General features: G+C 47.5%; 2 protein-coding genes across 3 annotated transcripts; both read left to right on the forward strand.

The window, feature by feature from the left end:
* The first annotated feature begins 985 nt into the window (after positions 1–985).
* Positions 986–4,135, forward strand: pheta2 (PH domain containing endocytic trafficking adaptor 2). 2 transcript variants are annotated; one of them, XM_030348898.1, is made up of 5 exons: positions 986–1,147; positions 1,196–1,230; positions 2,658–2,750; positions 3,072–3,375; positions 3,475–4,135. In XM_030348898.1, exons 2-5 carry the CDS (start codon positions 1,222–1,224, stop codon positions 3,894–3,896), a joined length of 828 nt encoding a protein of 275 aa, XP_030204758.1. In that variant the 5' UTR covers positions 986–1,147; positions 1,196–1,221; the 3' UTR covers positions 3,897–4,135. The 2 variants fall into 2 exon arrangements, with proteins under 2 accessions (XP_030204758.1, XP_030204748.1); XM_030348888.1 differs by having other exon boundaries at positions 987–1,230.
* Positions 4,136–8,426: 4,291 nt separating this feature from the next.
* On the forward strand, positions 8,427–13,658 carry mylpfa (myosin light chain, phosphorylatable, fast skeletal muscle a). Its single transcript, XM_030348933.1, has 7 exons — positions 8,427–8,695; positions 9,404–9,502; positions 11,746–11,821; positions 12,116–12,220; positions 12,367–12,445; positions 12,577–12,625; positions 12,797–13,658. Exons 1-7 carry the CDS (start codon positions 8,693–8,695, stop codon positions 12,896–12,898), a joined length of 513 nt encoding a protein of 170 aa, XP_030204793.1. The 5' UTR covers positions 8,427–8,692; the 3' UTR covers positions 12,899–13,658.
* Positions 13,659–14,582: the final 924 nt, after the last annotated feature.

A 14,582-nucleotide genomic window follows, 5' to 3' on the forward strand; every position in this document is an offset into this window, starting at 1 on the left:
ACCTTATGTATACTGATTAAGATAGTGTGTTGGAGGGGATTGGGTTGCAGGTGGACTGCCATCTCCTAGCAGGACTAGGATGCTTGATCACACACACATCATTGTTGTACTATATATGTCGTAAGTCCTGGCCTCATGTAGCATCTTATGCTAGCTATCTTTATTGTATACGGGGAGTGGGTTAACCTAGCGATTGTTAGTGCTTGGCAACTTCCTTTCTGTACCGACAGAGATATTGTTGTTACTCTTTTGTCTGACAAATGTACTTATTGGAGGTTGCTTTAGATAAAAGCGTCTGCTAAATGTAAAGATATACACACACACACACACACACACACACACACACACACACACACACACACACACACACACACACACACACACACACACACACAGAACTGATAAAATGAAAGGTTATGTACTGTTCAGCAGCGCCACCCACTGAGTACAGAAGCGGTTCACTATACTTAAATATATATTTAAAAAGCTGCATCAAACACGCTGCCCACACAGCCGGGGAAGTGAGAGCAGAAAGGCGGAAGCATCCCAGACCACACCGCAGTTCAGCCTCTCATTCCCAGGTACCGGGGGTCCGGGGAGGCTGAAGGAACCCACGCCCCGCTGGTTCGCGTCCCGCCCTCAGCCAGGTGGACTGGAGCGCGCAGGAGGGAGAGGGGAGGGAGAGGGGAGGGAGAGGGGAGGGAGAGACGATAGGGTGTCAGTGTTCTGTTACCAGGAAGTGGGTCGAGTTATTTATATTTCAATGCTTGTCCTCTCGCACCCGTGGCAGTACCGTGAGAGTAACCTGAACCCGTACGGCAGAGCCACATTGTCTCCGCCTGGATGAGTCCCGGACGCCGAGCTACGTCGCGCAGCGTCGTCCTCCGCCCCAGACGGACGCCGCGGCGACGGGGAGCGTAGAGAGGGGACGGAGAAGGGACAGCCGGGTGGAGAACCAGCCAGCCGGGTGGAGAACCAGCCAGGGGGAGAACCAGCCTGGTGGAGAACCAGCCAGGGGGAGAAACAGCCAGGTGGAGAACCAGCCAGCCAGGTGGAGAACCAGCCAGGGGGAGAACCAGCCTGGTGGAGAACCAGCCAGGTGGAGAACCAGCCAGGGGGAGAACCAGCCTGGTGGAGAACCAGCCAGGTGGAGAACCAGCCAGGGGGAGAACCAGCCTGGTGGAGAACCAGCCAGCTGGCGGACGGGCTACACGGTGGGGGATGCCAGAGGTAGGTCGGGGAAACAGAGTCTGGGTCAGATCAGGGTCTCCATGGAGGGGGGGGGGGGGGGGGGGGGGGGGGGTAGGATGGGAGGGGAGGGGTATGGGGAGTAGGTTGGCCAGAGGTCTGGGTAAGGCTCGGGGAGAAGGTTCTCGATGGAGGAGGGCGTGCAGGGGGAGGGGATGGTAGGTCGACCGATGGTAGGTTCTGGGTAACGCTGTCGGGGTCCATACTCCAGACACCACGGGGGAGTGCGAGCTGGGGGGGGGGGGGGGGCAGTATTATGGACAGTAGTCTGACCAGAGGTAGGTCTAGGTGACGCTGCCCTCTAGATGGAGGGACTAGATGGAGGGGCGTGAGCAGGGGAGAAGGGAGGGGTTTGACAGTACGTTGCATCATGCACTCTGAGCACAAAGGCATTTTGGATTATGAGTCAATTAGGTGATCGTGGATCTCAATAGAAATATACTTGGGTGTTACAGTATTGGACATCTTCATTATTTTCTTAATTGTTCTATGTATCCTAATCGGGTATTGATGTCTGCTTTAAACCAAAACAGAGCACATACATGTCAGTAAAGGGTTTTTAGATGACCAGAACCATGTAACATTCTGTTTCTCTAACTGCCTTTTGTTGATTATGCCTTTTCCCTTACACCCTTAGGGGGGTCAAGGGTTAAATGATCCAACTGAGAATTCACCGCTACGTCTCCCCACATTGTAATGTTCAATGTTCAAATCAAATAATGTTTACCCAAAGGACAGAGTTTCTTGTATTCTCAGAGTAGAAGAATGCATAAGGGGATCTCTGCTCCCTTGTGACCGGATTAGCCCAGGCACAAAGGGTAACATTAGATAATGCTAGGAACAGGTAGAGTGGCTAGACAATACAAGGAAAGGGAGACAGAGCTTACGAAGTGGAAACAACATATGGATCACACATCATGTGGGGAGCAGAGCTGTTCCCAGCAATTCTGAGACTGTATAAGAAGTCTTTGCTTTTGCCAGTGCATTGGACTCAAGCTAATAGAGACGCAGGTGAGAACTCCCATCTGAGGCCTCTGATTATTGTATGTGTATTTCTTAAATATATTGTTATAGGTTCGGAGGACTCTTTATTCACTGCTTAGACTATTGGCATGCTGCAAACTCCCACCTCACTGTGCATCTGAAACCCGTCTCAGGTCAGAAGTTATCCAAAGCCGTAGAGCACTTCTCTTTTCGGGGATCCTAGAGGAACCAATACATTTGAGTTTGTAGCCGCAGTGTACGAAAAATAGAGAAGTTGTCGTGACAAACAAACAACAACAGGGAAACACCTGCGTGCGTCTGGTCACCTAACACACGCTGAACACAGAGAGAGAGAGAGAGAGAGAGAGAGGAACACAGAGTGGCTCTTTGGGTTGTGTTTAAAGTGGATTCTGTCTGTCATGCAGCCAGGTGCTGAAATGAAGATCCACAAGAAGGTTCTCAACCACTACCTGTCCTGCACATCACCGGTGGACAAAGAGGGCTATCTCTACAAAATGGTAGGCATTTTAATACAAATACACCTTAAAACAACACGTTTGATGAATGTATTTTTTTTTTTTTATTGTATAGATTATTTTATTATATATATATCCTATATATATTAAATTGTACCGATTTTTAAATTGTTTATATAAGTTAATTTGTGTATTATTTTATTGGATATATATTATATATATATATTTGATTATGTATATTTTATTGCATACATTATTTTATTGTATTTTTTTATTGTATATATTTTATTGCATATATATGTTTTTTGTCTAAATTATTTGTTGCGATATCCACATTCTGACATGACCTCCATGTCCCCGCAGAAAGAGCGCACGGCCACATACCACCGGCGGTGGTTTGTGCTGAAGGGCAACGTGCTGTTCTACCAGGAGAGGCCGGCAGACCGTCACCTTCTGGGCGTCATCGTGCTGGAGGGCTGCGTGGTGCGGCGCGGCGAGGCAGACGGCCAGCTCTGCTTCTCGCTCGTCTTCCAGGCGCCGGGGCTCAGGGCCTACCGGTTCGCCGCGGAGGAGCGCCTGACCCAGGAGAGTTGGGTCAAGGTCTTGCTCTCCGCGAGCCACTGTAACCTGTCTCTGCTGGTCAGAGACCTGGGCCATCAGTATGAAGGTGAATAGTCTGTCTCTGTCCATCTGTCTGTCTTTCTGTCTGTCAAACGAACATATATGGACATGCTTTGAAGTAAAAAAAATTTGGCGTTGATTTCAGAAGCTAAACGTGAAGCAGCTTCTGTTGCCAGCGGTTCTACGGTGAAGGGGGACAGCAGCCAGCAGCCGTCGGTCGCTCGGGTGAGGCACCACTCGCTCCTGACGATAGAGGGCGCCAAATGCGACGTCCGAGACGGGCGAAGCTACAGCACCGGCCACCTGCTGCAAGAACCCTCGTTTTCTCCCAAAGCTGCGAATAAGAAATCCCCGAAGCATTGGTCGAAGAGGAACGCGCATGTCACCCCGTTAAACGGACCAGCACCTCTCTATGGCGAGTGGCCGTCGGTGGGGTTGGATCCCCTTGAAGAGTTCAGCAAACTGCACGAGTATTATGGGGAAGAGGTGCTGCAGGTGAGGGGGGCGTGGCTACGGAGGAGGCAGGTGGACAAGGAGCAAAGGGAGGCCGCTCTGATTGACATTTAGTGGACATTTGAATGGAGATGTGTTATTGTTTTTTTTATAATATGGTTCATGTGCGTCAAATGTAATGTGTGTGGGAATAATATACATTGTAAATAGGATAACATTAAACCCATTTCATGTTTTAAATTAGAATTGTGTTATTCCCTCATCAACTTGGAGGCAACAGTATTAAAACAAATAAATATGGCAATATAACTATTTGCTCAATCGAAGTCAATTAAAGTTAATTGGAATACTCATTTAATTCGTTTCTCAATAAGAAATATTAATTTAAAATCAAGATCACATTAAGATATAATATACAGCAGAGACAAAGCCGGACCAAAAAAATCAAGTGTTAAATGGTTTTTTTTGACGTTCATGGCGATAAATAGCTAGTGTCTACACGGCAGATCAAGTTGCAAAACAAAGTGACTGGAAGGTAAATAGCAATCATTCACAGACGGCCACACGCACACCCCCTCACACACAACCATCCATATGCGCACACCCAAACATACACACAGCGTGTAGAGTTACATGCCACACATCACCCATGTCACAGGCCCATCCTATGCGGCAGGTTGTTTTCCAAGGCAGGTCAAAATGTTGGCCTTTCGACATTCCGGTGCCCCACACAGACATACCCTTCCCCTGGATAGTGATGGATGGCCCGCGGGGGGGCACGGCCCCACGTGGGTATAACTGTGCACGGATCGCCCCGGCAGGAATGCACTCACATCTGTCTGTTAACGCCTGACGGAGGTAGTAAATAACGGCGATTGGTGGAGACGTTATTTACAGCCAAGGGCTAAGGAGCTTCGCGTAGGTCGATACACAGCTGTCCCTCCCCTCACACGCTGAGGAAACATCTCTCTGCTGGCGGGCTGTGAAGCATATAGCGGTCGATGGGAGCCAACTGAGGCTGCAGAAGGGTTGCCAAGTTCAGCCAAGCGCTTATTGTTTCACGCTTCTTTAATCGTGCTAATCTGATGGCGATATCAGAGACCGCCTCTTGCTTGGCAATTCACCCAGGTGACGGTCTCTTTGATAGGTCAATTCGATTTTATTAACACTTTTGGAAAGTTTCTAAGAACAGTGTTGGTATTCCGACGAGGTCTCTGGACTTTGAATGCGCTTTATTTTTACTTTGATCTATTGGTCATTGAAATAAGCTTGTCTTTTAGGACAACTATCTGCCAAATGTAGTCTACTTTAAATTAAAACTGGATTTATTATGTCATTGTTAAAAAACTGGATATTCAAAACTTTCAGCTTGACTTTTTGTACAAGATTAGAACTTTACTTCTGATACTATCAGTGACTTAAACGCTACTGAATCAGTTCAACTGTCCTTCTACCAGAGTCATGAGTTGTTAATAATCCTAATTAATAGGACAGTGTTTCCAGCACTTAGAGGTATGTCCCAGACACAGCTCAGACCCCTTTTGTTCCAGAGACATGTTCGAGGTCCAGAGGGCCAGCATTCTTTGGAAGGCGCCGGAAAGGACAACAACAGAGCCAGGCACCGAAGACCCTTTAAACCACAGAGTCCCTCTACTAACCCTCTAATCCCAGGAAAGACAGCCTGTCCCTGGCACCAAGGGGCCCTACCTCCCTTCACCCATGCTCCTTTATTCTACTACTACTGGTAAGAAGAAGAAGAAGAAGAAGAAGAAGAAGAAGAAGAAGAAGAAGAAGAAGAAGAAGAAGAAGAAGAAGAAATCATTGCATTTATATAGCGCGTTTCAAGACACCCAAAATGCTCTTCATAGTGTGTGTGAGAGAGAGAGAGAGAGAGAGAGAGAGAGAGAGAGAGAGAGAGAGAGAGAGAGAGAGAGAGAGAGAGAGAGAGAGAGAGAGAGAGAGAGAGAGAGAGAGAGAAAGACAGAGACAGAGACAGAGACAGAGACAGACAGACAGACAGACAGACAGACAGACAGACAGACAGACAGACAGACAGTGTGTGTGTGTGTGTGTGTGTGTGTGTGTGTGTGTGTGTGTGTGTCTGTGTGTGTGTGTGTGTGTGTGTGTGTGTGTGTGTGTGTGTGTGTGTGTGTTTGTGTGTGTGTGAGAAAGAGTGTATGTGGGGGTTATTCAGACAATGAGAGGTCATGAACAGCATCACGGCCCATCAGAGAGGCTGCGCGCCAATAAAAGTGTGTTAGTGTGTACTGAGTCCTGGTTTATCAACATAAAGGACTATGATATTTCTGGGATACTTCAAGATGTATTCCGGGCTGTAAGTGTATGAGCCTTGGTTAAGCTCAGAGCTAATTCTGACCCGCTCCCTAAGTCAGTTTAAGCAATATGCAGGAATTCATACACAAACAAATATTCCAGAGTTCATCTCTATTCCACAAAGGGTCTCCGAGGTGTCAGAATTCCATGGTTTATTCAGCTATTCCCGTCGGAATCAGCTGCTCCTTTTAAATTATATTCCCATTCCAAACCTGGACTGCATCGCCAGGTCAGCCAAGTAATCCCCTCATTTTGGAGGGAGGGGGGCTGTCTTAGATGGGGGGGCAGGGGGGGGGGCTGTCATAGATGGGGGGGGCGGGGGGGGGGGGACTGTCATAGATGGGCAGGGGGGGATTGTGGGTGGGGTTCTCACTAACCCTTAGGAGATGGTTAGAGTTTAGCCGTCATGAAAACACCCCCACTCCTCATTAATATAATTTGTGAGGGTGATACCGCGCACCAAAATAAAGAATAGCTTCCCCTAAAGGCGCGTGGTTCTCAGGGCTTGGCTGCCAAGTCGGGCCAATGCCTTCCCAGCCAGCGGGCGAATACATCCATAGATGTAGTCGATAAGGCTATTAATATACACCCCGATCTATGTATTTATGGGTCTATTTATATACCCTTATAAACACCCTTATCTGTGTCACTATATATATACCCGTATCGATGTATCTATTATACCCATGTCCATGTATTTATGTATATATATAGTAAATAGATACATCGATAAGGGTATACATACCGGTAGTTGCATGCTAATTAATCTATATATAGATATACTCTTATTTATGCATCTATTTATATACCCTTAAATTCACCCTCTGTGTCTCTATGGTTATATTGATGTATCTAATGTATATATATATATGACTGTATGTATCTATATACCCTTATCTATGTATCTATAAATACATATATAGATAGATAGATAGATAGATAGATAGATAGATAGATAGATAGATAGATAGATAGATAGATAGATAGATAGATAGATAGATAGATAGATAGATAGATAGATAGATAGATAAATACTTTAATAATCCCATAGGGAAATTATTTTTGTCACGAACTCCAGATATACATACACAAATAAATAAATAAATAAATATATACCCTTATGTATTTTTCCATGTATGTTGCATCAATTCTTTTTATCTCTCAATCTATTTAACTTTCTATCCATCTATCTTTATACATATATCCATCTATCTTTCTATCTAGACAGCCATCTTTATATCTCACTAGCTTTCTGTCTATCTATCTAAGTATGTCCGTCTGTCTATCAATAATCCCAGCTCTCTGTCAAATGTTTTCAAACTTTTAGAATACCTGAGCGGTTTGAGAAATGGCGAAATATAAAATTGTCGATCAAATGCCCGTGACCCAGAGATATGTGGTCCTGTTTCTATCCTTGGTAGCCGGGCTAGGGTTGGTATTAGGGTCGATCGTTGCCATGTACGTTGGCATTAACGAACGGCCATATGATCTGCTCTGCATATCTGGCAGCCGTGAAGCATCTCAGAAGGTAACGTCCAACACTGAAGCCAAAACGCGTCCCCTTCGTTATTTAATATCAAACCTGCATTTAGATGGAGCCCTGTAAAGGATAAGCATGAACATAAAGGGTATGCTGCCCATGTGATATGAGTTGCTGAGGCGCTAGAATGCCTGTATTTCGGGCCTTAATAACCCGTCGACCAAATCACAAACCAAAAATAAAATCCCAGAGAGAGAGAGAGAGAGAGAGAGAGAGAGAGAGAGAGAGAGAGAGAGAGAGAGAGAGAGAGAGAGAGAGAGAGAGAGAGAGAGAGAGAGACGGAGTGGACGGAGGTTCTGACGCCGGACCGATGGACAGTAGGGAGGGACCCGGTTGGTGACCCAACAGGATTCTAAGTCCTGGATGTCCATATTAGTCCAAGAGGGACTCTGAGCCTTACGCTAGAGTCCCGTAGATATCGGGTTTACCTAGCTCCAAGACTCCAGGGTCTATTTCGGATCTCCAGTAAGGGGATAGCTGGCCTGCTAACTGTCTCCTCCGATGTGACCGGCCCCCTCTTCCCTCCTCTCCTCTCTCTCCCACACTCGCTCTCTCTCTCTCTCTCTCCCTATCCCACTCTCGCTCTCTCTCTCCCTCCCACTCTCTCTCCCACTCCCACAACCTCTCTCTCTCCCACTCTCCCTCTCTCTCCCCTATCGACTCTCGACCTTCCTGTTGATCTCCATCTCTCTCTCTCTCTCTCTCTCTCTCTCTCTCTCTCTCTCTCTCTCTCTCCCTCTCTCTCTCTCTCTCTCTCTCTCTCTCTCTCTCACAAACTCTCACACACATACACAAACACACACACACACAAACACGCACACACACACACACACAGACACACACCCCCACCAGCGATGTATGGTGTTTTATGCCCAGTGTCTGTGGGTCCTTTATCCCTATCCAAACTTAAGGCTGCGGCTAAAGTTAGCATGGGCAGCTGAGCAGTATATAAGCTTCCCGGGGATGGTGGCATAATGCGGCTTCACACCAGTCTTCCTCTTCTTCACCCTCTAAACCTCCACAGACTCTCTTTAAGATGGTGAGTAGAGCCTCACCACCGGGAAACCATGAGAAACCCTTCTCTACTACTGCTGCTGCTACTACTACGTTTTTGGATTAACTTGATTTCCTTGCTGGCGACTTTGAACAGTTTTTAACGTCTGAGCTCCACACAGTTGGACAGTTCTTAACTTTGATCCAGTAGATGTGGTGAACTCGGGAGATGTGCTTTGCGGGTTTTGATTTTGGTTTTAAATGGACATTTGTCTAAATGTTCACTCAGACCACTGACTGGGTCTGAGTGAACATTTGATCGGTCGATTAGGTTTTGATGTTTGCTCCACTGTTCTATTATAATGAACACACTTTTATTTGTTCTATTTTGTAGAAAATATATGATATTATATATATATGTAATAATATTTAATAAGAGCTATTATATTGTTTATATTATCCATAAATCGTGGTCGATAGTTGCACTTTCGCTCAAAGAATAGCCTTTACTCTAGCCAACGTGTTTTCCTGAATTCATTTTCAAACTGGCAGAATAAAATGATATCAATTCTCGTGTGACATCATCAGTGTCAGACCTAGGCGAGCATCACACGCGTCTCATTCAGACACGGGCCCCGCAGTGATGTCAGGGGCCCAGCGGTGAGGTGTGTGAGGCACCCCGCGGTAGTGGACCCCCCGGTGTGCGAACATTGAACCCCTTCTGATGATGAATGTGTTCTGATCGTCTCTCCAGGCACCCAAGAAGGCTAAGAGGAGGGCAGGGGGCGGAGACAGCGGTTCCTCCAACGTGTTCTCCATGTTTGAGCAGAGCCAGATCCAGGAGTACAAGGAGGTGAGGATATCAGCGCACAAACGCACAAAACACACAGGCGAACGCACACACAAACACGCAGACCAACGCACACACAGTCTCACACACACTCGCTCGCACCCATCACAGCGTGCGCGCCGCCATCAGTGTGGCGATAGACTGAGAGGATCATTCAGATAGGCAGTCACACAGATACGTAGTTTATACTTTAGTGGTATATTGACTATAGCATAGCAGTATATTGAATACATCTCTGGATGTAGTTCCCAGTCAGCTGGAAAGGCAATGGCCTAACTCAGCACAGAGCCTCTAAGACAGGCCTATTCAACTAGCGGCCCGCGGGCCGAATACGGCCCTTCTTATTTATTTTCTGGCCCACAAGAGGTTGCGTGTCCAAAATATGTAAGGTCAAAAATTGTTATAATGATGCAATTAGAAGTCAAAAAGAAAGGAATGCGTCTGCTTTATTCCATTTAGCAGTTCTATATATATTAAGTTAACACTACTTTAAGTACGATTCACTTAATTAGATTAATTGACATTATAAGTTTTGTATGTGCGGCCCATGAACCACCAGTGGTTTTCCTTTTTGGCCCACTTGTTAAGGAGGTTGAATAGCCCTGCTCTAAGAACTACAACTGTTTAGATGGAGCTATTCTGTTATTTGGTAGAATAGATCGATGTTTAATATTGAACTGCTTTTTTAAAAATAATTCTCCATACCAAAGAGGCTGAATCGAACAGATGTATCGATGGCCGAACAGAGCTGTACGTCGACAGACTGGTCATTAGCGAGCGGCATTTGGTATGCCCCGACACACTCCATCGTCACCCCGCGGGTCATACCAATATGGAGATGAATACGGGGGCTAACTTTAGCCTGATGTAATCTCACTCTAATTCCCCTTGTTTTTTCAACTAAAGCCACAACTAAATTTAGAGATTCCCCATGCAGTTGCTGGCTCTGTGTGGGTGGGGGAGGGGTGGGGGTGTAGAGAGGGGGGGGGGGGGATCTGCTTTCACAGCAGTTGCTTTTCTGCATACCCCCCAACCCCCCGTAAGATTAATCAAAGAGGGGCGATGGTCATTAGGAGGGAGTCTGATATGTCTGTCACCCTCTCCAGCCTGCCGCCCCCCTCTCTGCACCCCCGTCTCTCCCCCCCCCCCCCCCCCCCCCCCCCTCCCCAGCTGTTGCTCAGTCGTCACTCAAACCCCCCCCCCCCCCCCGCTGATGGATAGGACAGGCTTACAGGACAACTGGAACTCATCAAGACAAACCCAACACACACACAACCACACACACACACACACACACGCACACACGTTATCTTCACCTGTTGTATGGCTAATGTACACAAGACGCATAGATGGAAGATCTCATTGACAGAACGATGTCTATGGAGTCTAACAGAGACATAGAGACGTATGTTGGCTGAGCGGGATCCACAGAGGGAACGGGATCAGATCAGATTGATTCTAGCGAGTGTCTTAGGACCGCTAGCTTCTCCTAATAGCCTCGTTATGTCTCTGAGAAGGCACCTGCTGCGACCGGCGGTCCATGTGACCAGTTCTTCACTCCGAGCGAGCCGGGGGCCGGGGACTTTATGGGGGAGTGCGAGGCAAGCGACACTAAGATGGTGTCTGCGTTTTAAGTATTTCGTCAAGGGGTACGGCCTCATAACGGCTGTCCGCATTATGGGATAAGTGATCCGGCTTCCTGGAATGCCACGACGGGAATGCATAACAGAACGCTGGAGGAGGGGGCCATCAGAGGGGGAGGCGGTGGGCAGTGTGTGGGTGGGGGGGGGGGGGGGGGGGGGGTATATGTGGAGCTGTGAGGGGTACCTTGATTGCCCTCTCTCACGCAGTCTCCATATCAGAGAGAGAGGGGACGGTCAGAGCGAGGTGAGGGTAGTGGTGGGTCGGGCTAAAGGTGAAGGGAGGAGGGAGAGGGGGGTGACGGTTCAAGTTCACATCCAAGAGATCCTCTTACGTTTCCGTGACACGAGAGACCTCTTCAAGTTGGAAAGTTGGACTGCACAACTGTTTCCAAACAAACACACCGAAAGGAACAAGTCCACGGTACCGACCTACGACCTTCATCCTTTCACACTTTCGATCCTTCATCCTAACCCGTGTCCACTTTTAAATACCCAGGGTAGGGATGTCGGCCCCTCTGTCCAACAGGGGGCTCCACTGAGACAGGGCGCGGTGTTGGAGATCCGACCGGTCATTAACCCTTGCATTGTGCTCCCTCTTCTCAGGCTTTCACAATCATTGACCAGAACAGAGACGGTATCATCAGCAAAGATGATTTGAGGGACGTGCTGGCCTCTATGGGTGAGTGGACCCACATGCATCACATGACTACTTGTGTGTATGTGTGTCATTTTATGGAGTTGAGTGTGATCGGGAAGCTAAGGGGTCATTTATTCTTTAAACTACATAAGTGGGTTTCATTGCTGCTTATACACTTAAGGCAAAAAGAGTAGCATTCCACTCACGCCCTCCTCTCTCTCGCCCCATCTCTCTCTCTCGCCCCCTCTCTCTCTCTCTCTCTCTCGCCCCCTCTCTCTCTCTCTCGCCCCCTCTCTCTCTCTCTCTCTCTCTCTCTCTCTCTCTCTCGCCCTGCAGGCCAGATCAACGTGAAGAACGAGGAGCTGGAGGCCATGGTCAAGGAGGCCAGCGGCCCCATCAACTTCACCGTCTTCCTCACCATGTTCGGCGAGAAGCTGAAGGGTGAGCATCTCATCCCTGATTGGACCTCTGTGAATGTGTCCCGCCCTCGACGTCCGCTGAGTTCCGATTGGACGACGGACGTCCCGGCTGCAGCGACCCGCCCAGCTAAACGTTTTCTCTCCCTTTCTCTCTCTGCGTCCTTTCAGGTGCGGATCCCGAGGACGTCATCGTAGCCGCCTTCAAGATCCTTGACCCCGAAGCCACCGGAAGCATCAAGAAGGAATTGTGAGTTAGACTTTTTATTGAAAGAAGTTTGTCATTTTTGAATGGTCCTCTGTCTGAATCGACACCACCACTTGGAGTGGTTGCGTCCGCGACCGGTTTGATGAACTATCGTCTCTCGTCTGTGTCTACAGCCTCCAGGAGCTCCTGACCACCCAGTGCGACAGATTCTCCCCTGAGGAGGTAATCCATGGTTCCTTCTATCACGGGCCCTCTTCCATGGGTTCCTCACACACAGCAGGCGCACGTTTCCAAAGCTCTCTGTGGATCTCCTCCGTGGAGAACTCCAGCTGCATGTTTTTACACGGACATGGGAAAACTAATATCCGTCTCCTCTCTCCCCCCTCATTCCAGATCAAGAACATGTGGTCAGCCTTCCCCCCAGATGTTGCTGGCAACGTTGACTACAAGAACATCTGCTACGTCATCACACACGGAGAAGAGAAGGAAGAGTAGTAAGAGTGCCCTGAAGGAATTGAAGAAAGAAGACATCCCTTGCTATTCTACCCCTCCCCACCCCACCCCTCCCCATATTCTCCTCCCCGCCTTCCTCTCAATGTGCCCCGGTGCCCCGGTCGCTGCTGTCCTCGACAAAGACTTGTCTCGTTCAGACGACGTGCATTCTACGTGAGGCGACCGGCCCCTGTGGTGTGTTTGTCTGTCTGCTTATGGGGAATTGGGATTATTTTCAATAAAAAATGATCTTGTAACATCAAGTACCACTCAACACTTTCTCATGATCCACCTCACCCTTCACTTGCGCCCTCCAACTTCTCCCCTTCCCATCTGTCTTAGGATAGAACGCCCAGCGTGTGAGCCGCCGGTTAGCATACGATGCTCCGGCGCGGCTGTAGAGGCACGCACCTTTTATCCCGCACGCTTTTTAAACCGAGGACCTCATTCCAAATTATGAAGAAGTCCTCTTTGGCAGCGCAGGCGAGAAGGGGGAGGGAACATGTAGAAGGTTTCGAGGGAAGGGTGTCTCCGTAAAGCGATGACTTCCCCTTCCCTCGGAGGGTGAAAGAACTCAGAGCAGGAGGAGAGGAGAGGAGGAGCCGAAAGAGAACATATCGCTCTTCGCTCCTTCTCGCCGCTCCCTCCTGCCTTGTGGAAAAAGTTCTTTTTTTTTTTTCTTTCCATAAGCTGTCTCGTTTCAGATCGACCGGGCACTACCCCGACTTTCCTCTGTAAAGAATAAAAAGGGACAAACTGTGAATAAAACCTCTTTCCTTTTGTACACGAGTGTCTGATCGGTGGTTCAATGAAAATAGGCTTTAGAACTAATTATACTTTACTTTAAAATATGAATCCTCATATGCAACAAGTTAGCAAAAATATCTCGACCTAGTAGGCTGTTAAATAGGTGTAAACATTTTACAATAAAGGACCATCTTCTTCTCAAATCAAGACAGAACTGATGGTTAATGAGGTGGTCTAGGGTATGACGGGCAAATAATAAACCTACACAGACAAATGTGTCAAGCTACACAACCAGTTCACCCAGAGATAGTGTGTCCCATTTATATTTCTAATGAGGAACTCAAGATATTACTAACACCTTTAACTCACCAAAGTCAAGTGGGAGAGGTACACGCAGCTATAACATCAAACAGCAGCAATATAAACTACTACGTAAAGGGGTTACATTTTTTCAAGAATAAAGAACGACGGCAGAAAGCTGATTTAATATATTATGGTTTATTACTCATCACAAATGTCATTATCGCCATCAATTAAATACATCAGGTGTAGATCTTGACCAGTTAAGGAATGAATTCAATTAGCTATGGTTTACATTTTTCGCACCAAACATTTTCCTGTTACCTAAAAAAAAAATAAGACAGGGTGTCGGGTTGAACCGAAAAATAAATACATGGTTTTTTTGTAGTTGCATCAGTTTGGCATTCCCCAGACTAAACCGAGTCGGACGTTTTCGTTCCAAACTGTCACCCGAGTTTTAGCACTGATTTGGTTGAATGAAATCCTCGCCTGCAGAGGGCGGTAAAGTGTAGAAAGACTCGGCGACAAAAATGTATATTGCTCAGGTGTTGTCGCAATACCATGGCCTACCTTCTGAAAAACCTCAACTACCACCGCTAGCGGCGATGACATCGGAGGGGCAATGACCCCAGAGAGCCTC

Source organism: Gadus morhua, chromosome 2, assembly GCF_902167405.1.
Source record: "Gadus morhua chromosome 2, gadMor3.0, whole genome shotgun sequence".
NCBI classification, from domain to species: Eukaryota; Metazoa; Chordata; class Actinopteri; order Gadiformes; family Gadidae; genus Gadus; species Gadus morhua.